Genomic DNA, 26166 nt, shown 5'->3' on the forward strand with positions numbered 1-26166 from the left:
GGCAAGCGAGCAGCTTGTGTATGAGCTAAAACACTAACTGACGAAAACAAAAACAAGCTGTAGTAAAAGCGTCTCGAAGTTGAGACTTTTTTTTCTTGTTAAACGCAAAAAAAAAAGTTATATATTAATAAAATACTGAGTCATGCCTTTTTACCAATCGCGTTCTTCTGTCAAACTGCTTTTGGGCTTCCGTACCTCTCTGTCTGTATGCAATCTGGCAGACAGCCGGGTAATCGCATCCTGAAACGCTGTTATATTGAATCATATTGAATCATATTGAATCATATTGATCCGTTTTGAATCAGAAACATGAGCCGGAGTTATAATGACGAGCTGCAGTACCTGGAGAAGATCAACGGAACCTGCTGGAGGATTAAAAAGGGTTTCGTTCCTAACATGCAGGTGAGACTCACTTTGACTAGCAGCTAATGTGGCTAACTGGTTAGCTCGCAGAGCCGCAGTAAACTTCAGTTCGCACATGTTGAATAAATATAAACACTTTAACCAAACCCCCACCTGAAAATATAACCATTAACAACTAATTATAGTCACAAATCAGTAACAAATTATCACAGAAAGTCAGCCACATAGCAAAGTTTAAGCGTGATGACGTAGCTCAATTACGTATTTATTACCTGTAAAATGTAAAAGGTGAATCCACCTGTTTTTTAATTGATATCAGCAGAAGAACAAGATTAACACTTAACAAAGTGTCCAAGCATCCATAATCCATCAGCTACATTCTGTTGTTTTAATGAAAGATAGCATCAAAAGTGCTGAAACTTAAAACAACTACAGTATTTAATTAGACAGGTGTGAAGGAGAGGAGTGAGAACAACACAAATTACAGAACAACTCCAAACTGTCAATATTCCAACATATATACTACATAATATTTGGTGTTTAGGACTTCTGTTTTTGTTGCCAAACAGGTATTAATATCGTTTGATTTTTACAGGTATAATGTTGCAGTTTTAAAATCATTGTTCCCCTAATTTTTATTATTTATTTTATTTATTTATTTGTTAGGGACAGTGCATATTAATGAATGTAGTACACTCAGTTTACTGCACATTGCACATATTGCACAAGTTTACTTTTTCTTTAAATTTTATTTTATTTACCATTTTGTTTTGTACCTTTTGCACAAGTTAGAATTTATTACTGTAAATATTATTTATGTTATTTTATTTTATTTTAGCTTATTTTACCTTATCTTATTTTACATTATTTTATTTTATCTTATTTTATTTTATCTATTTTACCTTATCTTATTTTACATTATTTTATTTTATCTTATTTTATTTTATCTATTTTACCTTATCTTATTTTACATTATTTTATTTTATCTTATTTTATTTTATCTATTTTACCTTATCTTATTTTACATTATTTTATTTTATTTTATTTGATCTATTTTACCTTATTTTATTTTATCTTATTTTATTTTTATCTATTTTACCTTATCTTATATTATTTAATCTATTTTACCTTATCTTATTTTATTTTATCTATTTTACCTTATCTTATTTTATTTTATCTATTTTACCTTATTTTATTTTATCTATTTTACCTTATCTTATTTTATTTTATCTATTTTACATTATTTTATTTTATTTTATCTATTTTACCTTATTTTATTTTATCTTATTTTATTTTATCTATTTTACCTTATCTTATTTTATTTTATTTTATCTATTTTACCTTATTTTATTTTATCTTATTTTATTTTATCTTATTTTATCTATTTTACCTTATCTTATTTTATTTTATCTATTTTACCTTATCTTATTTTATTTTATCTATTTTACCTTATCTTATTTTATTTTATTTATTTTACCTTATCTTATTTTATTTTATTTTATCTTATTATACCTCATTTTATTTTATCTATTTTACCTTATCTTATTTTACCTTATTTTATTTTATCTTATTTTATTTTTTATCTATTTTACCTTATCTTATTTTATTTAATCTATTTTACCTTATCTTATTTTATTTTATCTATTTTACCTTATCTTATTTTATTTTATCTATTTTACCTTATTTTATTTTATCTATTTTACCTTATCTTATCTTATTTTATTTATTTTACCTTATCTTATTTTATTTTATCTATTTTACCTTATCTTATTTTATTTTATCTATTTTACCTTATCTTATTTTATTTTATTTATTTTATCTTATTTTATTTTATTTTATCTTATTATACCTCATTTTATTTTATCTATTTTACCTTATCTTATTTTACCTTATTTTATTTTATCTTATTTTATTTTTATCTATTTTACCTTATCTTATTTTATTTAATCTATTTTACCTTATCTTATTTTATTTTATCTATTTTACCTTATTTTATTTTATCTATTTTACCTTATCTTATCTTATTTATTTTACCTTATCTTATTTTATTTTATCTATTTTACCTTATCTTATTTTAGTTTATCTTATTTTGGTTGTATTGCACCGCGGGACGGAGACAAAAGCAATTTTGATTCCACTGCATGTCTGACATATTTTGAAATTGACAATAAAGTTGACTTTGACTTTGATGAACAGCTGTAACAATTACAGCTGTAAAAATGTCAGATTATAGCAGAAGTGCTACTTTCCATCTGTTGTCCCTCGGCAGGTAACAGAGAAAGACAAATACAAAGGCACAAGTGACACAAGACAATAATAGAGGTTAAAGGTCACAGACTTGGTTTTCTTTTCTCCAGTGTTTGAGGTGTTTTGAAGGTTGCATATGTTTAATTGATTGAATGTATTGAAACGTGAACAATCATCAGATGTCTGTGCGTCGCAGGTCGAGGGGATCTTCTACGTGAACGATCCTCTGGAGAAGCTGATGTTTGAGGAGCTTCGTAACGCCTGTCGAGGAGGAGGTCGGCGTCTCTTCTCTCTCTACATCATCATCTTCATCATCATCACGACTGTTGCCTTGTTAAGTGATTTTATATTTTGATGTTACCTCAGGTGTGGGCGGATTCCTTCCAGCCATGAAACAGATCGGGAACGTGGCGGCTCTGCCCGGGATCATTCACGTAAGTGTCAGGATGAAACGTGCTCAAAGCGGCGCCGTGTTGATCGTTATGTTTACACTTCATCACTTTGTGGTTAATCTTCCCTCAGAGGTCCATCGGCCTCCCCGACGTTCACTCTGGTTACGGGTTTGCGATCGGGAACATGGCGGCCTTCGACATGAACGACCCCGATGCTGTCGTGTCTCCAGGTAAGTTTCAGGTGTAGTTAAAGACAAGAGCTCGTATTTCTTTTCTGTATTAAGTGAATTATATGAAACACAAATCCTTAATTGGCTAGCAGCATTCAATCAAACATCTTTGTTTTTATCCATGTTGGTCTAAAAGTTTTCAATGATCCAAAATAATGGTGTCAGAACTGAGGTATAAACTTTGATGTTGTTTTGATAGCTTGTATAGTTAGTACTAGCTTTGTTACCACAATGAAATCAGATTTTATTTATCATAAATATTTAGTTTTGTTCTTTTGTTTTATTAAAAACACGATATGAACCAATACTGGGTGTTGAGGACTTAAGTTCTTGTTGCCATGGTTACGTGTCTCTGGTCTGACTCTCCAGTATCTCCTCGTGGTCTGTGCAGGTGGTGTCGGCTTCGACATAAACTGCGGCGTGCGGCTGCTGAGGACGAACCTGGACGAGGGCGACGTGCAGCCGGTGAAGGAGCAGCTCGCTCAGTCTCTGTTCGACCACATCCCGGTGGGGGTCGGGTCCAAGGGGGTCATCCCCATGGGGGCCAAGTAAGTGAGGACGGAGCCTGCAGCAGTCCAGACCGCCACACAATCCCTGCCCACCTGCTGACCTGTGTGTGTGTGCGTGTGTGTGCGCGTGTGTGTGTGCGTGTGTGTTCAGGGACCTGGAGGAGGCTCTGGAGATGGGGGTGGACTGGTCTCTGAGGGAGGGGTACGCCTGGGCCGAGGATAAGGAGCACTGCGAGGAGTACGGCAGGATGCTGCAGGCCGACCCCAACAAGGTTTCCTCCAAGGCCAAGAAGAGAGGCCTGCCACAGGTATCCCATCATCCTCTGGGGCTCCGCCTCCTGTCAGCACCTGTGTTAGTTTGTAGCTTGTAATTTGTGTCTGGTTACCATGGAGACGTAAGGTTCATCTCACACTATGCGTCTCTCTGTTGCAGCTCGGGACTCTGGGAGCAGGAAATCACTACGCTGAGATCCAGGTGGTCGATGAGATCTATAACGACTACGCCGCCAAGAAGATGGGCATCGACCACAAAGGACAGGTGTGCGTGATGATCCACAGCGGCAGCAGAGGACTCGGGCACCAGGTGGCTACAGGTACGAGTCGCCTCGGCACACCCGGAGAACGAGAAGCTCTCTTTGACCTTGTTGACCTTTAAATGTTGTTGACAGACGCTCTGGTCGCCATGGAGAAGGCGATGAAGAGGGACAAGATCACGGTGAACGACCGTCAGCTGGCGTGTGCTCGCATCACGTCCGCGGAGGGTCAGGACTACCTGAAGGGGATGGCGGCGGCAGGAAACTACGCCTGGGTCAACCGCTCGTCCATGACCTTCCTCACCCGACAGGTACGCTCTGCACTCTGCACGGCATCAAACACTTTAATGACGTTCGGCTCTGATGAACTTTTTAAACGTTTCAGGCGTTCTCCAAAGTGTTCAACACGACGCCGGACGACCTGGACATGCACGTCATCTACGACGTCTCTCACAACATCGCCAAAGTGGAGGAGCACATGGTGGACGGGAAGCAGAAGACGCTGCTGATCCACCGCAAAGGCTCCACGCGGGCGTTCCCGCCGCACCACCCGCTCATCCCCGTCGACTACCAGGTACGGAGCCGCTCGCAGGGACGGAAATAAACGATTTAAAAACGGGTTTATGACCTTCTGATGTTTTGTTGTCTTCCAGCTGACGGGTCAGCCGGTTCTGATCGGGGGGACGATGGGGACCTGCAGCTACGTCCTCACGGGGACCGAACAAGGCATGACGGAGACGTTCGGCACCACCTGTCACGGAGCGGTACGAGATTTCTCTCAAACATGAAAACAACAGTCAGCTCCCAGTTTTAAAGGCTTTATATGTGATTTGTTGATCCAGCAGATGTCGCCCTTGAGCTCCAGCATGAAACCAAAACAACTGGCGCTGCATTGTTGTGTTAGCATGCTAATGCTAGCGATCTTTATTATGCTGGTATCTTCACACTGCATGTAAATTTACCTGAAATGAGCGTGATCTAGAAACACAGTTAAGCAGTGAGTACAGTATGTTATTCTTCTTTTCTCTAGTCCCTCAATTAAACAACTCTTATACATGAGGGGAGGAGTCAGCCGGCCGTCCCGGCGATGTAAACAAAGTGAAGATAGGACTCTGAAAACTCTGAAAACATCACAGACAGTGGGACTCGGGTGTTACACCCATTGTAGACAGTCATGACTCACAGAGTTATTTTCAGAGGAGAGACTTGATTTATACATTTAAGAGTGAAAAATCACAGATTAAGACTTTAAGATAAACTCAAATATGACAAATTCAAATGACTTCCTGTTTTGTGTTTCAGGGTCGCGCTCTGTCTCGAGCAAAGTCTCGCAGAAACCTGGACTTCCAGGACGTCCTGGACAAACTGGCCGATCAGGGGATCGCCATCCGAGTCGCTTCACCCAAACTGGTCATGGAGGAGGTGAGAAAGAAGTTTATTTATTTTAACTTTCAGTAAAAATACAAAAAAATCTCTGTACGCAGACGATGAAGTGTTGTTTTTTTGTTTTTCCTCCTTTCAGGCTCCCGAGTCGTACAAGAACGTGACGGACGTGGTCAACACGTGTCACGACGCTGGGATCAGTAAGAAGGCGATCAAACTGAGACCCATCGCTGTGATCAAAGGATGAGGCTGCACGATGCTGCGTTCAAAGACTTTAAAGCAAACAAAGACGCCTCGGTGTTCAAAACACGAGAAAGTCACGGACAGAAATCTTCAAGAGAAGAGGAGCTTCACTTTTTCTTTTTTTGTTCCTGGTGGGAGAATTTCAGTTTGCTAAATTAATCAGAGAGAAAATCTAATGGAACATTTTTGTTTGAATGCTTTGAAAAAAAGAGATTTCTTTTTGTTTGTTTTTTCTGTGATCCAAATAGACGTGATCACGCCATGATTAATTATACGACAAACTCTGTTACAGAAAACTTTAAAGGAAGAATGATCCACATCAATAAATCATAAAGTCTGTCCTGTGTAAATGTGTCTCTGAGTCCTGACTGTCTACAATGAGGGAGAAGCTCGAGTCCCGCTGGCTGTGTTGTTGTCAGAGCCGTGTTTACATGGACGGGACGGCCGGCTCCTCCCCTTGTGTATAAAAGCTGTTTTAGTCAAGAACTAGAGAGAAGAAGAAGAACATACTCACTGATTATTTGGATGTTAGTAAGAGTTTTTAGATCACGCTCATTCTGTGTCAGTTTACATGAAATGTGAAGCTACATTCAACATTTTCCTGCAGGCTGATGGCTGCTCTGCTGATACCTTTCAGAGTAAACGTTTCAACCAGACGGATTTAAATCGATTTAGGACTTTAATCTGTAGAAAATATTTCCTTTAACGTGGCTGTAATATAATTCAGTGTAAGAGGAAACAAACCAATGACAGAGGCCGTGTGATGTCTGATGATTAGTAAACACTTTTTATTGGTTCTAACAGTTTCATCTCATATCAAAAAGAAATAAAATAAATCAACACGTTTCACCAACAATCGACAAATTTATTCATTTGGCAAATTTGATTTAGTGAGACGTGAGGGAGACGTCGAGTCAGGAAATCAAAACCAGGCAGAGAGCTGAAGGAGAATCCTGTAGAAGCTGCTGTACTGAGGAGGAGAGGCGACAGGAATACTACGAGGGTACGCTGGACGAGGCGCCGCTTTAAGGTTAAAAACAGACGGGTGGAGTAACGTGCTGAGTGAACATGCATTCATACACTTTATACTTCTGTTTTCTTATTTATCACGACGTCTCAGGCTGCGTTAACGCATTCAGACAGCAGGGGAAGTACTCTCAGCTTAAGACCGTACAGCATTTCAAAATAAAAGCCCAATAACTTCTAATTTTTACATGTGAAATGAATTTAATCGTCAGGCACATTTTTGGTTTTTGCCTTTTTTGTTCACAATTAGAAAAATATAAAATAACCGAAAGTCCTCCTTCAATATGATTATTTATCGGCCGCGTTTGACCAAATTTAATTCAACGCGTTCAGGAACTTTTGAAGGAGGCTTTTAAAGAAACGTAAAATAAAGTGCTGAACATTCAAGCGGAGGATTTGGGGATTATTTCTGATGAGTCAGATCAAAGTGAGCGAGGTCACATCGTCCGTGCAGAGTGGTTAAAAGAGGATGTGTGTTTTAATATCAGATACAGTTTGTACAGTTTCATCTCGTCGCCGCGCACTGATTGGTTCGTTCACAGTATTGCTCGCTGTGAAGCGTTGCATAATCAACACGTCCATTGCCTGAATTGTCACGAATGCTTCGATATAAAAACTCACCGAGCTGCTTCCGTACGATAATTCATGTTTTTTATTTTTACTTGACGTGTTCAGAAGCGATTCCTATGATGAGTTAACGATAGTCTACGGAAGCTTGTTAGGGCCAGAAAATTGAAGTGTTAAAAATTAAAAACCTATAAATTCTATTTCAAATTCTAAATTTAGATTTGAAATGAGTCCAAATTATAATTGCACTTCTTTAAGGGTCAAATTATGGATCAATTTCTTTTTTTAAGTGTCAAAATTCACAATTTCAAACGCAAAATTTTTCAAAATTTTAAGGGGGAGTAATTTCAAATATGAAATTTAAAAGTGAAAAATAAAAAAAGGTCATTCATAATTCTGAACTACAAGAAACTCTCATTCGAATTCATGATGACAAAATTAAATCGAAATTTGACACTTTAACCAAAATTGTAAAAAAGTTTGGATGCAGAGCGAGAAGAAAATAACATCAATAAGTGCATGTTTACAAAAAAAAGTTCATCAGGTCAAACGTGAAATCATTTTAACTTTTTCAATTGAACGTTTCAAACTAGATTTTATTTTACGCGGCATCCAAACTCTTACGTTTTCATAGCGAGACACTTTTTTTTCCACTTTCTGGCACCAGCGAGCTTCCGTACTAGTTCCCAGATGGGAATGAAGATTTGAAAAAAACTAAACCTAGGAACTTTATTTACACTTTTAACATCTTATTCTCTTATTTACACTTCGTCCCTCCGTTTCTTTTCATTCTTCTCCTTCAAAAAACTAAAACAGCGACTAAATAATCGTCCGATTTACAGGAGACAAAAAATATTCCTCTGTTGTCGCACCTTTAAATTTAGCGTGACGGGCTGATGTCACCAAAAGCTCGAGTATCAACGTCCCATCAGGTGACGTTTCAGATTGATCTGCTTTTAAAACGGAGAATTCAGGAAATTAAAAGTTGGTGGCGTTTGGAAGAACCCGAGCGGCGAGCACTGCAAAACTTCAAACCATCCCTCCGTCAAATCAGCACGTAAAAAAATAAATCCACGCCACATTTTTAATGACAGAAAAACAATTCAGCCCTTTTTTTTGTCCATTTCGTGGCAGCAGCAACGTCAGAAAAAGAAAAACAACCTCAAACTAGCATGTTTTTGAAATGTGGTTTCTAAAGACGAGAAGGAAGCGCTCGTCGGGTTCAGATGGCTCGAGGATATTTACCAGACGGGTCGTTTCCTCTCCCTCAGATCGGGTTTCACTTCGTCACAAAGTTCTCCACGTTTCTGAGCGCCTTCTCGTCCCAAGGCCTTGTGGACGGCTCGACCACTCGTCCGGCCACGCCCCCGCTCGGACAGAGCGGCGGGCTTCGTGATGCGTTCGCTTCTTAAGTGCAAAAGCAGCTCCTATGCTAAGTTCCTTTTATGTTGTTGTTGTGGTTGTTGAAAGTGGCGAGAGCTCGTCCACTTCCTGTGAAGAGTCTTTTCAGTCCAAAGAGAACTTCCAGTTTTTTATTCCCTACAGCTTCGCTCGCTGGAAGAACGCCTGGAAGAAGAAGAAGAGAAGGATGAAAGAAGGCCATGAAGCGGAAACAGATTATTTTTTAACTAGTTCCACAGTTTAACTGACACTGGACTGTTGCTAAGCAACCCGAACATTCTATTCTACCGTTGGTGTCCATGGTAACAGCAGAGCAGCTCCTCTGTAGTGTGAACCTTTAGTTGTGATCATGAACGCAGCGACATCAGACTCTGACGTTTGACATGAATACAGAAAAACTCGTCAGCTGTAAAAATATTCATTAAAAGTATTCAGAGCTCCTCCTGCTGAGGAGGCGGAGGGATACATGATGTGAAAAGGCACAGTGATGTTATCGTCACTCAGATAAGGCCTCTCATCCAATCAGATTGCTTGGTCTGAGTCTGATTTTTACTAGAATGAAGTCAAAGTCTGAAACTCTGACATCATGACATCATGACGTCATGATGTCATGATGTCATGATGTCATTAAAGGACTTGAAGGTGAATCTTACCTTTATGTAGTTTTTCAGGACTTTGATATCCGGCTGCTGAACAACTTGACAAAGCTCCTGAAACATCAGAATCAAAACATGACAAACTTGAACTCATGAAACTCAATTAAAATGTTCCCAGACACTGAAGTTAACGAGTGACCAGCGGAGGTGGGCAGAGAGACGGGCGAGTTTTGGGTCTGCACATCGTGAAAAAAATCATCACACAAGACGACTCTTCAAACTGTTTTTGTTTTTGTCTAAGAGACGCCGTTAAACACACTGCTACTTATATTCCAGATGTTATCTGCACATCGACTCATCCTCACAAACTAAATCATGAAATCAGAAGTTTGAAGAGCGTCTCACCTGTGAGATTTCTGGAGACACCTGGAGTGAAGGTAGATATTCGTGCTGCAGGAACTGAATGAACTCCGGCCCCTGATAGAGAAACAAGCGTTTATTAAAACTCCTCCGTGTTTCAAACAGGAAGAAGAATATCTCTTTTTTTTTTTTTTTACTTTCATGAAGTTTTTACCCGTTTGAGATGAATCATCTTCAGAGTGACGGCGCACTCCGACAGCGTCTGAAAGACAGAAGAAGAAGAAGACGTTTAAGTCGATGATGAGTCTTTGAGATCGTTTTGTTTTCTGGCTGGAGAAACGTACCAGGACGGTCTGAGCGTCTGAGAGGTCGAACGTCGGTTTGAGAGGAGCGAGGAAACACGCGGGCACGATGTGTTTGTAGATGAAGTCGGGGAAACCCACCATGCCGTCTTTTCCTCCTGACAGATCAAAGAAAAGGTTTTTAAGAAGCACAGAAGAAGAAAAGAACAGCTGCTTGTGTTGTTCTGGACGCCTCTCTCACCCCACAGCTCCACCAGCTTGGAGAGGACGATGAAGCAGGTTTTCTGAGCGACGGGGTCGGGGAAGTCCACGGCTCCCTGGATGATGGTGAAGACGACTCGCTCGATATTCTCCGCCACTGAAAAACGACAGAAAACCCGGCGTTCACACCACGACGTAAAAAAAACAGTTAACTGTGGCGTCCGTGTCGACCCCTGAGAGAGACTCACCCTGATTGGCCATGACCTCGTTCATCCCGCTCCCTGTGATCGTCTGGATGAAGGTGAAGTAGCTCCTTCTCAGCATCTGTTTCTCCAGAGCCGCCGCCTGGTCGTTCTCCTCCGCCGGCCGGCCCAGCACCTCGAAGATGGCGAGGACGAGCGGCATGAAGACCTGCTGCAGGAAGGGGGACACCTGCCGCTGCCATGACAACGGGAGGAGAAGAAAGTTAACTGGCTGAAATACAACACGAGGAATCTGAACCCTCAAGCATCAGATTAATTTACTGAGGACAAAAACGTCCAATTCCAAAAAACTGATATAAAAATACAACAGATTGATGTTTTTTTCTACATAAATCTCTTAAACAACTTCAGCCCTGCTCAAAACTATCAAATATTGAATAATTATCAGGAATTTAACCCTTTAAATGCCAGAATCATGTAATCAAACTGGCTCTTAAAGGGTTAAATTCCTGATAATTATTCAATATTTGATAGTTTTTGTCCATTGTCACGCTTGAGGGTTAAAGAGAAAGTTTGGCTGTAATCTCAGAGAAACAGGAAGTTGGATTTTTTCCCAGCGTACCTTGAACTTGGCGGTGATCTGGCTGATGAGCGGGATGAACTCCTGCAGGTCTTTGGCCTCGCAGTCCTTCAGCATGTGCTCGGAGGCGGCGGGGATGAAGGGCAGCACCTCCTCCTCCATGCAGATGATCATCCTGTGCAGGAAGGAGCGCACAGAGCTCCGCAGCACCCCCCGCTGGACGGGACAGCTCAGCGCGGGCAGGAAGGTCTGCAGGCAGTCTCTGTAGACCTCGGTGCAGCCGCACTGCTTCACCGTCTGCTTGTTGCTGAACGCCTTGCTGGTCCGACTGGAAGAGAGGAAGACGAGGAGAAGAAGAGATTCACTTTCTGTTTTTTTTATTCGGTGGTATCGTGACAACCCCCAAAATAAAAAAAAACCCATCCAGACCTGGCGAATCCGATGGCGTGGCTCAGACAGTCGCCGAGCACCGTCTGCCTCTCCTCCTCCGTCTCCTGCTGCATTTTGGCGAGCAGCAGGCGGAAGGCGTCCATGAGAGGAAGCAGCAGACTCCTCATCAGCGCCTGTTTCCTCTCCACGGGACTCTCTCCGTTCACGATCAGCACGCCCGCCGTCTCGAACATGAACAGCTGGTCGTCGCTGGTCAGCATCGCCGGGAAACCGTTCTCCTGTTCAGAAGACGATGACAAAAACTTTTAGGACTCATATTTAAAAATCTGACAAGATAACCCCACCCTACCCTCTGAAGGGATTACTGACCGGAGGAGCGAGCTCCAGCAGGTCCTGGATCCGGGTCAGGATGTCCTCGATGAAGGCGTTCATGTGTTTACTGCCACACAAAGAGACGTCAAGGTCAACTCACAGTTTGAAAGTAGTTTGGGAAGCAGCAGACGGAGATTTGCCTTCATAAAGTTTGAAGTGTGAAAGTTCTTCAAGAAATCTCGTTTCCTAGTCTCGCACGTTTTACCGCCGTTAAAATCATTTTTACAAAGTGCGCTACATTGTCTCGGCTGCAGGCGTGTCTCCCCCTCTTTTTTATTTATTTATTTTTACTGCAAGGTTTTTTGTCTCCCCCTCTGAGAGCAGCAGCAGGAGGAGATCTCATGAACTTATCATCGGTATCGGCTCTGAAAAACCTGGAAGTATCTACGTCATCGTCGTCTGTGATCCTACCAAAATAAAAGCCCTGAACTGGACTCTGACAAAAGCTTCATCATGTGGATTTAAAACAGGAAATGAAAACTGGACTCACTGCAGAGTTTTGACGAATCTGGAGAACAGGTATGCCACTCTGCTGCGGACCTTCGGGCTGTTGTGTCTCAGTCCTCTGTGGTCCAGAAACGCCATCTGACAGTGAACACAACGCCGTCTGCTTTAAACATGGACGCTCACACAGACGGTTCATTTGAGAAATCAAAACTCAAAGAAGTGAGCAGGTTGGGTTTCCTCACCAGGACGTTGGGGATGTGCTGCGGCTCCACCAGGAAGAACTTATCGTATCGGACGACCGTCTCGAAGAACTCCAGAGACACCGAGCTGTGCTGATACCCGCTGACGCCGCACGCCACCAGCTGAGGGGAAACACAGCGTTTATCAGAGGTCGAGTCAACAGAGAGGCAAATAATAAAAAAACAAACATCTCATAAGAGCGGCGACTGACCGTCCTCATCATGTCCTGCAGCGCGCTCGTCTTCGCCGTGTCTCCGGAGAAATGAGCGCCGTGCGACGCCGGCAGAGCCTCGCCGAGCATGTAGAGCAGCCGGATGGCGACCTCCACCTCCATGAACGGAGCCGTCTGCCAGCTCCTGAAACAAACAAACAAACAAACAATCAGACGCAGGATCAGAGTGTGTGAGGGCGAACAGGCTGACCACATCCTCCTGCAACAAACTGAAAAAGAAATGGCCGCTTCTCTAAAGCGCCGGCTACACGAGGAGTTTTACTGATTTATCCAAAATGCAATCTGCAACAAAAATAAAACCTCAGTCTTACTGCATGCTGTTGTTGAAGACTCGCCGCACGGCCTCCAGCAGCAGCTCGGGGGAAACCTGCGCCAGACGATCCAGCAGCATCTTCAGCTGCTTCCTGTACTCCACAAACATCGCCTCGTCTTCGCCCTGACGACACGACGACAACATTCAGTCTTTTCAAAAAAATCACTCAGAGCGTTTTTTAAATCAGACGAGATGAAGAAACTCACCTCGTTTTCAAAGTTGTACTCGTCGTCGTACGTCAGCTTCTTCATGACGGCGAGCATGATCGCCTGCAGAGAAAGGCCGGCGTGTTAAAAAGCTCAGATATATTATGGGATGTTCAGACGGCGTTGTTTAGAATCAGAGACTCACCTCGATGCTGGTTTTCTGCTGGTCCGTCAGCTGAGGGAGCTACAAACAGGAAACAAAGTTTTATTTTGAAATTTAAACAAACCTCTGTTTGTTTTATGCTGCTGGCGTCTGATTGGTCCAGCTGAGCGGCGCCCTCCCCTCACCTGTTTGAGGACGTGCAGGTACTCGTAGCAGAAGCTGACGATGTTGGCCGAGATGTCGTCGTCCTCGTGCACCAGCAGCTGCAGCATCAGAGGCACTTTGGCCTCCACGGCCTGCAGCGTCTCCGCCGTCTCCTTCACGTTCCCCGTCTTGGACAGCTTGGTCCAGCTCAGCACCAGACTCTGACCCATCCCGTTCACCAGGCGGGAAAACTTGGCCAGGAAGTCCACGTCCTCCTCCTGACCGGGGGGAGGGGGGGACGGGGAAGAGAGGAGGGTCATAAAACATTCTGACATCACACAGGAAGTGAAGAGAGAGGCAGGAAGTCGATGCTCTTATCTGACAGACGCACGCAGTGACCTACAACGACCACCAACAGGACAAAACGACCACAGCGTTCCGCTTGCCGTGTGCACAACAACACGCTTTACAACACTTCTAGACTTTCTGAGATGCTAACGTGCTCAAACTAGGATCAATATTGGAGATGCTTTTGAAAAATGGAGAGAGGTTAGAACACAGAAAGGTTTACAGACCCATGCAGAGCTGGATAAACACTGAAGCTTCAGAGTCCTCCACATGGTGACCTGAGTGAGCATCCACTCTAGAGAGGAATCTGGACTGCAGTACCCATTTTAAACACTAGGGGGCAGAGTTACATACTGCTCCTTTAAAGGGATACTTCACCTGTCGAAACATGAATCTGTATTGACATTGGGTCAGGAACTAGCGTTGTAGTTTCACCCCGCTAACAGCAACAGTGACGCAAAAATTATGATTTTTGCGTCACTGGAAACTCCTTTACAGACTCAGAGATACAAAGATTTCACGTCTCAGGGGAAAATGAGGGCGGGATGCACGACCATTCAAAAACACTACCAGGTTTCTAATGATACAAAGATTAATGCTAACGGGTGAAGTATGAGAGAATGTGGATGTAAGCTGTGATGGTGGATCATCAAACCTGTTCCACGTTGAAGAATCCTGCAGACTGCAGAACCCGACACAGAGACTCCACCAGCTTGGTTTTATCCACCGGGTCCATCCCTTTGTTCACGATTTCAAAGAGGCAGTCGCACGCCTCCTCACGGAGCTCCTCCACAGACATCTGACTCAGCAGCAGGTTCACAAACCTGAAAACAGCAGAAACCAAAACGTCAGAGTGTCCTTTAAAGAGCTGTGGTTACTCGCTGTTGATGAAATCATCACAGACGACTCCATTCTTCACAAACTCTGATTTCTGCTCCTCAGAGAGCGTTCAAGATGACAACTTGTTCACAACGTGTGCAGCAGATGGTTTTTAACTTTCACAGCAGGAATGTGACTCAGTTTGTTTTTATGACACTTTGAGCTGGATCTGAATGAATGAATGTTGGTGGGTAGGTGTCTGTGACTGACCGGTCGTTGGCGATGAGGTTGAGGTCGATCCAGCTGACGTAGGCGCCCACCACCTCCAGACACTGACAGGTGAGCTCCGGGTGGGACTGCTGGTACGTCTGCAGGATCTGAAACCACGACTCCACCAGGTGAGGGATGCACTGCTCCCTCATCCCGTCTTTGATCAGAGTGTTTCTACGAGTTGCCTGAGGAGGGAATAATCAGAACAATAATAATCTTAATTTATAGAGCAAAACAAAACAAGTTACAAAGTGCTTTATAGGGACAGCAAATATAAACACAGGCCGGTCATAGAATAATAAACAAGGGAATAAAACTCAACTGTAAAATACATACAATTCTTTTAAATTCTAAAAAAGTGAAAATAGTAACAATTTAAAATCAACAAAAATGAAAAAGTGTTTCTTCAGAAGAGACTTAAAAGAGATGAGTGATGATATAAAGAGAAAAAAAAAGAAGTAAGGGGAACAAGGATAAGGAGGAAAAAGCCACAGACAAGGAAGAGGAGGAGTCGATGGTGGAACCCGAGCAGGAAGAGGACTAGCAGGGGGGCGTGTCTGACCTCAGGCGGGTGCAGGATGTCTCGGTCCACCACCTCGGCGTCGATGGCCATCAGCGTCCTCAGGTAGATGTCGACGCCGTGCGGGTTCAGACCCACCAGAGACAGCACGTCGAAGAAGAACTTGGGCCACAGAGTCAGATACTCCATGACGAAGGTGAGGGCGAACACCTGGGCCGCCTTGTTCCTGATGAACGGCTTCTCGGGGTGAGCGTTCATCAGCTGCAGACCAGGAGAGAAAGAAGGTCACGCTGAGGTCACTAAACAACAAGTCTGAGTCACTTATTACTGTTTCATCTTTTAGAATAAAAAGACAGAGCATGACGTGTTTAATGACTGAAACTCTGAAAGAAAAACAAAATCAGCTGCTAAATTCACTCGTGTGTTCTGATAAAGCAAAACTGAGTTCATAATTACTTTAAGCTACAGAGAGTCAAATTCTGGTATTGTGACATCCATCAGTATGTGAACATGTAAACTACAGAGCGTGTGCCCGGGGAGAGGAAGTGTACGGATCAGAGCGCTCACACTGGTCCAACGTGCTCGAGCACGGTGCAGATTTCCTCGTGTGAGTGCGGCCTAAATATATGAAGCCTGAAATATAATCACCTGACACTGGAGCCACTTCATCAGCGTCTCTCTGATGAGCTGCTGCTGAACTCCACTCAGGCCGGCGTGCCTGCAACACACACACACACACACACACACACACACACACACACACACACACACACACACACACACACAAGATAAACACACACGGTGAGATACTCAAATAATGAAGGTTATTATCTTTAAGATCATGAAGCCGGGCCTCCTCCTCCTCCTCCTCCTCCTCTTCCTCCTCCTCCTCCTCTTCACCTGAACTTTATCTGATGCTCCAAAACTTGGAAGCAGAAGAACTTCACATGGTCGTCACTGAAAGCAAACATTAAAAATCATCCATCAGCCGCCATCAGAGGATCCGATCAGTCTGCGTTAGTTTTTAACTTTAGACATGATGAATAATAAAAACAAGCAGTGAACTCACTTATAAATCCCTTTAGCGAGCGCCTCTGCACAAACCTCCCAGGCATCCTGAGACTCCTTCAGCTGCTCAAAGTAAGCCATGGCCTGCAGAGAGAGAGAGACACACACACACAGACACACACACACACACAATGCTTAACATCATCTACAAAAACCTCATAAAGGTCTCTATCAGCCTGTCTGAGAACACATGTTATAATCATAATAATAATAAAGCAGTGTGTTACCCGCTGCCTGTAGCGGGCGTCGGCGTTCGGGTTGAGCCCCAGCAGGGCCTGCTCGTCCATGACTGCAGCGACAGACTGGCAGGCCATTCGTGGGTTAGCTTTCCTCCAACACTTGTTCGCTCCTCTCGTCTGCTGTCGGCCAGATTAATCTCATCTGAGGACGACAAACCATGACGTGAAATAAACACGACCAACAACGCTACGAGAGCAGATTCATACACTCTGATACGATCAGAGTAAAAACAAACAACACTGATGACTGTTTCAATACAATCAACTCCAAGTTCTGATAAACGTTTGTGATGCAGATGTCATAAAATCGATGAGTAATCATGTTTAATAATCGTGACCTCAATATGCCAATCAAAGCAGCCCGACACCTGAGATGCAGAAAATGTTGAAACTTTATTTTGTCTTCATGAACCTGTTGTCTTTAAAACCTCTAGAATAGAACAGAATAGAATAGAATAGAACAGAATAGAATAGAACAGAACAGAATAGAATAGAATAGAATAGAATAGAATAGAATAGAATAGAATAGAATAGAACAGAATAGAATAGAATAGAACAACTTTATTGATCCCAAACTGGGAAATTGTGGCGTTACAGCAGCAGGTTGTCCAAACACACAATATGAGTAAAAAACACAATGTTAGCAAATTTAAACACAATATAATATTAAATACAAAGTAAATAAGCACTAAAAATATCAAAACTAAGAATGAGAATATATACAACCAGGATTTAACTAAGCATTACTAGACTTAAATATGAAAGATTAAATGTAAATGTGCAGAAACAGAGTAGTAAATGGACAGTATTGATAAGTTAAAGTGAGTGTAGACATGTTATCAGCAGAAACTATTCAATATAAAGGAGAGTAGACAGATGAAGTGAACATGATGCAGGGACAGATGACAGTGAGGAGAGACAGATATGATCATGATGACAGAATGACTAAATCAGAGCAGATACTCTCCTCAGAGTCTTTAAAGTAATCAGCTGTGTCTGTGTGTCGATACCCAGACAGGTGATAACATGACAGATTACTTACTGACGTCGGTGAGGACACCTGTATGCGTGACAATGTGGCACCCAGGTGAGATAACCACCTAACAGACAGGACTGTGTGTGTGTGTGAGTCAGCACAGGTTTGTTTTCATGGATGCCTTAAATGTGACACACACACACACACACACACACACACACACACACACACACACACACACACACACACACACACACACACACACACACACACACACACACACACACACACACACACACACACACACACACACACACACACACACACACACACACACACACACACACACACACACACACACAGAGGAGGATCAACTCGGACATGATGCAACGCAGCGTCAACACTTTGAGCCGTTTTCACACCAACACTGTAAATAAAACATGTAAATACCGAGCACGTGAGAGGTTCACGCGCTCACAGCTCCCAGGTGTTGTGCTTGTTGTGGTCACTCCTCAGAAAGTTGACACTGCGGTGCTACACGCTAACAACTTCACTCACACACACGCAAAAAGAGCTGACTGTTGTTAACTTAAGCTAGCGTTAGCCCCGGACAGGTGTTACGGTTCAACTGGTGATACTTCGCAAAGCGCGGCTTTTCAGGACCCCCCCCGTTTGTAGTCTAAAGATACAACTTTATTGATCCCCCATGGGGGAAATTTATTTGTTACAACAGCCCAAGAAAACAGGAATATAATCATTAAAAATAACAAGAAGTTAAAAATCAAACATATTTACATCAGTTAAATAAAGGGAGAAAATGGTTGACAATCAAAATAACGTCAAACATCCGGTTACTACGTCATATTATATCTAGAGTATATTATATATTAATGTTAATGCTACTGAAGATATTAATTCACGTCATGAATCAGGAAGCGAGCCTCGGAGTGTTTTGATGGTGAACGAGAGTCCTTAAAGGCCGCGCCTACCGGACTGTCACCAGATAATCCAGCACCAGTTTAACCATGACACCGGCTAGCTTCTGCGCTCGATCCTGACACCGTAACACTTAATAAATCCGAAGTCATCACCAGGAGCTTTAACGTACACAAATATAAACAACCTGAGATCAAGTATCGACCGATTGAACCGGTTTTTATTGTTGTTTTAACGTTTCGTTGACGTTACCTGCTCGTCTCCCTCAATCTCACTGAATCCCGTTAAACGTTTCCGTCGTTACTAATAAAAATCTCTCTCGCGATGTTTAAAGAAAACAAACTGAATATTCCAGAAAGCTCACCTTAAAGAAAACCTATTCCATCACGCGTTTCTTCTCCCGTTGACTCATCACGGAGGAGAAGAGAACTCAGCAGAAACGAAGCTGCATGTCGGTTACCGACACACGACAGACGGAGCAGCGGCGTGTCCGCTCCGTTAACATCCGGGTCACTAAACCGGAAGAGCTACGTTTAAAAAAAAAAAATAGAGAATGAACAATTAAAAAAATTAATTAAATAATATCTAGAGCTTATTTATCAGTCACTTAGAGCAGCTAACGAGCCAATTGAGATCCATCACATTGTGCATTATATAAAAATAACTTTGAATTCAAATTCGGTTCAATTCAAAAAACTTTATTTGTCCCCGGGGGATTAAAAGACACAGAGCAGTAAATTAACAACAGTGCAAGTAAACAAAACATTTTAATCTAAATATAAAGTGTCAATTTAAATACAACTTAAAGCTTAAACTTAACTTAAAAATACAAAATATAAAAAGAGTAGAAATAGTAGATATAAGACTAACAGATGTAAACAGAACTATGTGCAGTAAACGAGAAATAAATATATATATATATATATATATATATATATATATATATATATATATATATATATATATATATATATAAATATATATACACAGAGCAAGTAGGCTAAATACGAGATACTAAATGATAAGTTATAAGGTGCATAAAATGTTATTAAAGTATAAAAGACGTTTAAAATGTACCAATATCTTTTTTCATATTTGAAATTATTATTTATAAAATCTAAAACATTTCACAATAATCAAATGCATTTGCGGGAAAATGCTCCAACAAAGTCTCCATTTACATTTTCTCTCATGTTTCACCGTCAGAGTTTCTCCAGCAGGTGACTTCAACCTCCCAATAACAAAAAACTGTTCACTGAATTATTAGTTGGGAGTAGATCTCAGCATTGGATTGATTTGGCACAACAAATACACATCTGCTACTGACATCGGTTCATGCCACATTATTTCATATGTGCAAATGTCTGTCAGCAGCAGAGCCGAGATCAGCCTAACCGATGTTGAACCGATGCATCAGTGCATTCCTAGTTTAATCAACATTTTCTTTTCACAAATGTTTTTTTTCCCTCAAATTGTAGCTTTTAAAAATAACTTTAAAATCTTTGTTTCAGTCTCTGAAAAAGGTTTTAAAAAGGAACACCTTAAGTCTATCCGGATTACTTGAGTTTTACACTGATTTAAGGCTCCAACATATTTGAAGGTTATTTTAAATTGTGGTTTTCTGGTTAGTTTTATTGTTATACTTTTATTTTGTCATATGAATATGCTGCATTGATGAATTTATGAAATGTTTAAAAGATTAAATGCCTGTTTGTTGTTAGAAAATTCTGAATAAAAAACGAAAAACACAAAAACAAAAAGTTGTGGCCGTGTGCACTAGCCCCGGAAGTCCCGCCTCCTCCCGTCCCTCCGTCCATTTGTTGTGCGCATGCTCCGCCTTAGCGCTTCCTCTTTTACTGTGGCAGTGAGCGAGAGACACCATGAAGGCGTCCGGCACAGTACGTAAAACCTTTTATTTACCCATATCTACGCGTAACACACGTCTTGTGTGAACAGATTGGACTTTATAACGTTATGTTTTACCGATTTATGTGTTGAAGTCTCGGGAAACTCCTATTTAAAAGCTTTATTTTACACATTTTCGTCCCGATGCGTTTGCGGTCCAACATGGCGGCTGCTCGGACCATGTGCACGGAGCAGGAATGAGACGCTGCGTGTTAAAGCTGTAGATTAAACTAAACATGTTCAGTAACGATTAACAAAGACTTTGTGTTACAGAGAGCGACTTAGCAGACTGTTTTTATCACTAAACATTTACTTACAAGATGACTTTTAGTCAGTGTAGCTCCGTGAAGCTAGCTGGAGTTATCCGTTAATAACGTCCTGTTCCCGGCTCGGAGTGTCCCAACATGCGCTCTGAATCATGGAACATCTCTATAAGAGATAAAGTTCCTTTTATTGACTGGACATTATAACAGACCAATACTTAAAACCTGCATTTTAACGTTCTTCATCAACTAAAAATACTAGAATAGTCTTTTCTATAAAAGGTGTCAGAGTTACCTGTCAGCTTCAGTTTGATGGAGAACAATAATCTGAGTTTATCTCTCAAAGTTTAAACCAACACAAGAAGATAGAATAGATGTTTGTACAGGTACATTGGAATTCTTGTGTTTCTCTCTGAGTCAGCTTCTACAAAACAGTTAGAATTATGTTTAGAATAGAAAAACAAATATAAGAAAAAGTAAAAATAAGTTGTAGTAACAGGTAAGTGATTTAAAATAAACTGTGCAGAATCTATACACTGTATTAAATCAAATATATAATACAAAAAATAACAAGGGGAACACTGTACAATGAAAATATAAATATGTTCATACCTCTTATTGCACACATCTTTTTCACATTATATAATTACTCTGTTTTTAAACCTTTGTAATGTTCAGGTGCAGCAACAGCGAGTAAGGAGAGCAGAAGTAGAAAATGCACATTGAACTAAATTAAGGAGTAAAAACATCTGCAGTCTTTGAAATGTAATCTGACATTCAGTTATTTAGAAACAACACATTCTTATAATACTGAAGCTGACAGATGCTGCAAAGAATGTATACAGACATTTTACTAAATAAACCAAAGTACCAGAATACACCCAGCTTTATAAGTCCCCCCCCCCCCCCCCTTTGGATCTTTAAGTCTGTCTGTAACATTCTGTTGAACGATATGATTGTCGATGTCTGCACCCAAACCCAAAGCTCATACCTGTCCGTGGTATGATTAAGTCTGGTGTGCAAACAGAAATCGGATCCTTGTCGCCTTTCTCTGTCGCTGCAGTGCCTTTGAAAGTGAATCCAAGGGTCCACATGTCTTTGAACGCCTCATCCTGTAGACTTAAATGTGCAGACTTCTTGTATCCTGACAGATGACACTGTTTCTTTCCCCTCAGCTTCGGGAGTATAAAGTCATTGGGCGTCTGTTGCCCTCTGCCAAGAACCCTGCCCCCCCTCTCTACCGGATGAGGATCTTCGCCCCGAACCATGTCGTGGCAAAGTCCCGCTTCTGGTACTTCGTCTCCCAGCTGAGGAAGATGAAGAAGGCCTCCGGAGAGACCGTCTACTGTGGCCTGGTACGTCTCTGAACCTCTCAGGAGGAGAGTCCTTACTGCGGTCCAGTTGTAGTTTTTGATCACTAACATTAAAAAACAAAAGATGTTCTTGAACACATCGCTCCACCTGCACCCAAACCCAAAGCTCATATCGTTCAGTGGTATGATTAAGTCTGGTGTGCAAACAGAAAATGGATCCTTGTCGCCTTTCTCTGTCGCTGCAGTGCCTTTGAAAGTGAATCCAAGGGTCCACATGTCTTTGAACGCCTCATCCTGTTCATTTAGCTGTAGGCTGGTCACTACTCCAGATCCAGATGTTGAACTCTTATCGCTAACTGTTGAAACCATGGCAACAACTCAAAAGTCCTAGGATCCCAGTATTGTGTAATTTATTGTTTTTAATCGGCAAAAATGACAGACGACCTCAAAACACCGTCTGAATCGTACAAATTTGTTGGTTTGCTACTCGGACTGTACGAGTAAAATGAGGAGGAGCGTTCATGACCGACACGTGCCCTCAGGATGAAACTTGTCCCGACCTCTAAATGTTTTATGACTCGTGAATCGGGTCTTAATTAGTCTGAAATCTTTAAATATCACTGAGTATCTTTAAAGTCAGTATCTAATAAATTGTGTCCATCTTTAAATATTTGACTGACTAACTCCCTCCTCTTGATGTTTCAGGTCCATGAGAAGACCCCCCTGAAGGTCAAGAACTTTGGTATCTGGCTGCGTTATGACTCTCGCAGCGGCACCCACAACATGTACAGAGAGTACAGAGACCTGACCACCTCTGGAGCCGTCACTCAGTGCTGTGAGGAACACACACACACACACACACACACACACACACACACACACACACACACACACACACACACACTGGTTTCTAGTTGAACTATGATTCAGTAACATTGTGAAAAGCAGTAAATGAGTCCTGAGTTACTCCTGGAAACAGTAACAGACTGCAGTGTACCGTATAGGGTCCTACATTCTGCTCCTTTTCTGTTGGGGTGCCAAGCGTACTGAGCCGACCCTAAAGGGCGGAGCTAGACTGCATTCTGTTGATTGATTGGTCGACCGTCTTATTCAAATATTGTCATCTTCTGTGGGTGCCAGTAGCCTAGTGGTTAGTGCACATGCCCCATGTACGGAGGCTACAGTCCTCCAAAAGGACCGTCCGGGTTCAAGTCTGACCTGTGGCTCGTTTCCCGCATGTCATTGCCCTCTCTCTCTCTCTGTCCCTCTCTACCTCTACACCTCTCTCTCTACCTCTACTCCTCTCTCTCTGTCCCTCTCTCTACCTCTACTCCTCTCTCTCTCTGTCCCTCTCTCTACCTCTACTCCTCTCTCTCTCTGTCTCTCTCTCTCTCTACACCTCTCTCTCTACCTCTACTCCTCTCTCTCTGTCCCTCTCTCTACCTCTACTCCTCTCTCTCTGTCCCTCTCTACCTCTACACCTCTCTCTCTACCTCTACTCCTCTCTCTCTGTCCCTCTCTCTACCTCTACTCCTCTCTCTCTCTGTCCCTCTCTCTACCTCTACACCTCTCTCTCTCTCTCTCTCTCTACTCCTCTCTCTCTGTCCCTCTCTCTACCTCTACTCCTCTCTCTCTCTGTCCCTCTCTCTACCTCTACTCCTCTCTCTCTCTGTCTCTCTCTCTCTCTACTCCTCTCTCTCTCTGTCTCTCTGTCTCTCTACTCCTCTCTCTCTCTGTCCCTCTCTCTACCTCTACTCCTCTCTCTCTCTGTCTCTCTACTCCTCTCTCTCTCTGTCCCTCTCTCTACCTCTACTCCTCTCTCTCTCTCTACCTCTACTCCTCTCTCTCTCTGTCTCTCTCTCTCTCTACTCCTCTCTCTCTCTGTCCCTCTCTCTACCTCTACTCCTCTCTCTCTCTCTCTCTCTACTCCTCTCTCTCTCTACCTCTACTCCTCTCTCTCTCTGTCCCTCTCTCTACCTCTACTCCTCTCTCTCTCTCTCTCTCTCTACTCCTCTCTCTCTGTCCCTCTCTCTACCTCTACTCCTCTCTCTCTCTGTCCCTCTCTCTACCTCTACTCCTCTCTCTCTCTGTCTCTCTCTCTCTCTCTCTCTCTCTCTCTCTACCTCTACTCCTCTCTCTCTCTGTCTCTCTCTCTCTCTACTCCTCTCTCTCTCTGTCCCTCTCTCTACCTCTACTCCTCTCTCTCTCTCTCTCTCTACTCCTCTCTCTCTCTACCTCTACTCCTCTCTCTCTCTGTCCCTCTCTCTACCTCTACTCCTCTCTCTCTCTGTCTCTCTCTCTCTCTACTCCTCTTTCTCTCTACCTCTACACCTCTCTCTCTGTCCCTCTCTCTACCTCTACACCTCTCTCTCTCTACCTCTACTCCTCTCTCTCTGTCCCTCTCTCTACCTCTACTCCTCTCTCTCTCTACCTCTACTCCTCTCTCTCTGTCCCTCTCTCTACCTCTACTCCTCTCTCTCTCTACCTCTACTCCTCTCTCTCTCTGTCCCTCTCTCTACCTCTACTCCTCTCTCTCTCTGTCCCTCTCTCTACCTCTACTCCTCTCTCTCTCTGTCTCTCTCTCTCTCTACTCCTCTTTCTCTCTACCTCTACTCCTCTCTCTCTGTCCCTCTCTCTACCTCTACACCTCTCTCTCTGTCCCTCTCTCTACCTCTACACCTCTCTCTCTACCTCTACTCCTCTCTCTCTGTCCCTCTCTCTACCTCTACACCTCTCTCTCTACCTCTACTCTCTCTCTCTCTCTCTCTCTCTGTCCCTCTCTCTACCTCTACACCTCTCTCTCTCTATCTCTACTCCTCTCTCTACTCCTCTGTCTCTCTCTTTCCCTTCCCCCCCTCTCTCTCTGTCTCTCTACACCTCTACACCTCTCTCTCTCTACCTCTACCCCTCTCTCTCTCCCTCTCTCTCCCTCTCCCTCTCTCTCTCTGATATCTGACTCTCTCGTCCTGTCTTTATTGAACTAATGTTTTTCTGTTTGTGCGTTCAGATCGTGATATGGGAGCTCGCCATCGTGCCCGCGCTCACTCCATCCAGATCATGAAGGTTCAAGTGATCGCTGCTAACAAGTGTCGCAGACCGGCCATCAAGCAGTTCCACGTCAGTATCTCCCTCCATGTCTTTAATGTTTGTGTGATCGGGTTCTCTCTCTGACCTGACTCATCGTTTGTCAGTTCCAGATCAAAAACCCGACAGATCATCAGCCAGATTCCTCTTCCAGAGTTCCAGCTTCCGTCTTGAACTCTGGCGGTTTAGAAACTGGCGACAGACGTTTGATTTAATGACCTGTATGTTTTTTGTTTTGTGTCTCTGAATCTGAACGCTGTCTCCTCTCTGATCCTCCTGCAGGACTCAAAGATCAAGTTCCCTCTGCCTCACAGGGTCCTGCGTCGTCAGCACAAACCCCGCTTCACCACCAAGAGACCAAACACCTTCTTTTAAAGACGCCTTTTCAGTCTGTGCGGGAAAAAATAAAAAAGATCCAACTGAAGAGTCACGACTCGAGCTTGTCTTTGTCTGTGAAACAAATCGATACGACAATCATTAAAGTGTGACTGTGAGGTCTGAGAGTGTGTGTGTGTGTGGGGGGGGGAGTCCTCAGTCTCACTGATTTGAGGGGTCGTAAGCTGAGAAGAACTCCTGCTTTAGATCATCGACAGACTGGTGTAAATCAGTGAACTTCTTTTGAGGAAAAATAAAACAGAAAACTCAAAGTACTTGGTCTTTTCAAATTCTGATTTTTTTATTTTCAAAAAACAAAAAACGCCGACTAGAATTGACATTTTTCGACACTTCAAATCCATTATTACCCCTTTACCTTTTCTGAAGATTATTTCCTTTTTAATATAAATGGAAATAACAGCAAAAATTCTTTTCTGTATTTTAGAGTTGAGTCTGCAGGAGAGAGC

At 42.5% G+C, this 26166-nt stretch overlaps 3 protein-coding genes and 2 non-coding genes across 5 annotated transcripts; 4 read left to right on the forward strand and 1 right to left on the reverse strand.

Moving 5' to 3' along the window:
• Positions 1 to 118: 118 nt before the first annotated feature.
• On the forward strand, positions 119 to 6250 carry rtcb (RNA 2',3'-cyclic phosphate and 5'-OH ligase). Its single transcript, XM_020661392.3, has 12 exons — positions 119 to 402; positions 2807 to 2885; positions 2977 to 3044; positions 3133 to 3232; positions 3624 to 3780; positions 3893 to 4049; positions 4175 to 4334; positions 4410 to 4585; positions 4660 to 4848; positions 4928 to 5038; positions 5577 to 5696; positions 5797 to 6250. Exons 1-12 carry the CDS (start codon positions 310 to 312, stop codon positions 5902 to 5904), a joined length of 1518 nt encoding a protein of 505 aa, XP_020517048.1. The 5' UTR covers positions 119 to 309; the 3' UTR covers positions 5905 to 6250.
• Positions 6251 to 6661: 411 nt separating this feature from the next.
• On the reverse strand, positions 6662 to 19281 carry xpot (exportin, tRNA (nuclear export receptor for tRNAs)). Its single transcript, XM_020655587.3, has 25 exons — positions 19124 to 19281; positions 16836 to 16989; positions 16610 to 16692; positions 16441 to 16497; positions 16189 to 16258; positions 15583 to 15801; positions 15021 to 15205; positions 14587 to 14755; positions 13625 to 13861; positions 13482 to 13520; positions 13337 to 13399; positions 13129 to 13253; positions 12797 to 12941; positions 12588 to 12707; positions 12389 to 12483; positions 11896 to 11965; positions 11566 to 11804; positions 11179 to 11464; positions 10602 to 10791; positions 10394 to 10510; positions 10195 to 10310; positions 10065 to 10112; positions 9896 to 9967; positions 9548 to 9604; positions 6662 to 9059 (listed from the first exon to the last, which is right to left on the reverse strand). The coding sequence occupies exons 2-25, from the start codon at positions 16920 to 16922 to the stop codon at positions 9033 to 9035; spliced, it is 2916 nt and encodes a 971-aa protein (XP_020511243.1). The 5' UTR covers positions 16923 to 16989; positions 19124 to 19281; the 3' UTR covers positions 6662 to 9032.
• A 1241-nt stretch (positions 19282 to 20522) lies between these two features.
• Positions 20523 to 25748, forward strand: rpl18a (ribosomal protein L18a). The gene is made up of 5 exons (XM_020655588.3): positions 20523 to 20657; positions 22103 to 22282; positions 22946 to 23075; positions 25248 to 25357; positions 25607 to 25748. Exons 1-5 carry the CDS (start codon positions 20640 to 20642, stop codon positions 25697 to 25699), a joined length of 531 nt encoding a protein of 176 aa, XP_020511244.1. The 5' UTR covers positions 20523 to 20639; the 3' UTR covers positions 25700 to 25748.
• Positions 21893 to 22023, forward strand: LOC114921477 (small nucleolar RNA SNORA68). Its single transcript, XR_003809772.2, has one exon. It is a non-coding gene; the product is annotated as a small nucleolar RNA SNORA68 (small nucleolar RNA).
• On the forward strand, positions 22388 to 22518 carry LOC114921476 (small nucleolar RNA SNORA68). Its single transcript, XR_003809771.2, has one exon. It is a non-coding gene; the product is annotated as a small nucleolar RNA SNORA68 (small nucleolar RNA).
• Positions 25749 to 26166: the final 418 nt, after the last annotated feature.

Source organism: Labrus bergylta, chromosome 23 (genome assembly GCF_963930695.1).
Source record: "Labrus bergylta chromosome 23, fLabBer1.1, whole genome shotgun sequence".
In the NCBI taxonomy this organism is placed as follows: domain Eukaryota; kingdom Metazoa; phylum Chordata; class Actinopteri; order Labriformes; family Labridae; genus Labrus; species Labrus bergylta.

Coding starts and splice junctions, on each gene's coding strand:
- rtcb (XM_020661392.3), top strand. CDS start 310: ATGAGCCGGAGTTATAATGACGAGCTGCAGTACCTGGAGAAGATCAAC. Junction 403..2,806: donor GTTTCGTTCCTAACATGCAG/GTGAGACTCACT, acceptor TGTGCGTCGCAG/GTCGAGGGGATCTTCTACGT. Junction 3,233..3,623: donor CGATGCTGTCGTGTCTCCAG/GTAAGTTTCAGG, acceptor TGGTCTGTGCAG/GTGGTGTCGGCTTCGACATA.
- xpot (XM_020655587.3), bottom strand. CDS start 16,922: ATGGCCTGCCAGTCTGTCGCTGCAGTCATGGACGAGCAGGCCCTGCTG. Junction 10,511..10,601: donor CGAGGTCATGGCCAATCAGG/GTGAGTCTCTCT, acceptor GTCGTTTTTCAG/TGGCGGAGAATATCGAGCGA. Junction 9,968..10,064: donor AGATGATTCATCTCAAACGG/GTAAAAACTTCA, acceptor TTTCTCTATCAG/GGGCCGGAGTTCATTCAGTT.
- rpl18a (XM_020655588.3), top strand. Junction 22,283..22,945: donor AGACCGTCTACTGTGGCCTG/GTACGTCTCTGA, acceptor TTGATGTTTCAG/GTCCATGAGAAGACCCCCCT. Junction 25,358..25,606: donor CGGCCATCAAGCAGTTCCAC/GTCAGTATCTCC, acceptor ATCCTCCTGCAG/GACTCAAAGATCAAGTTCCC.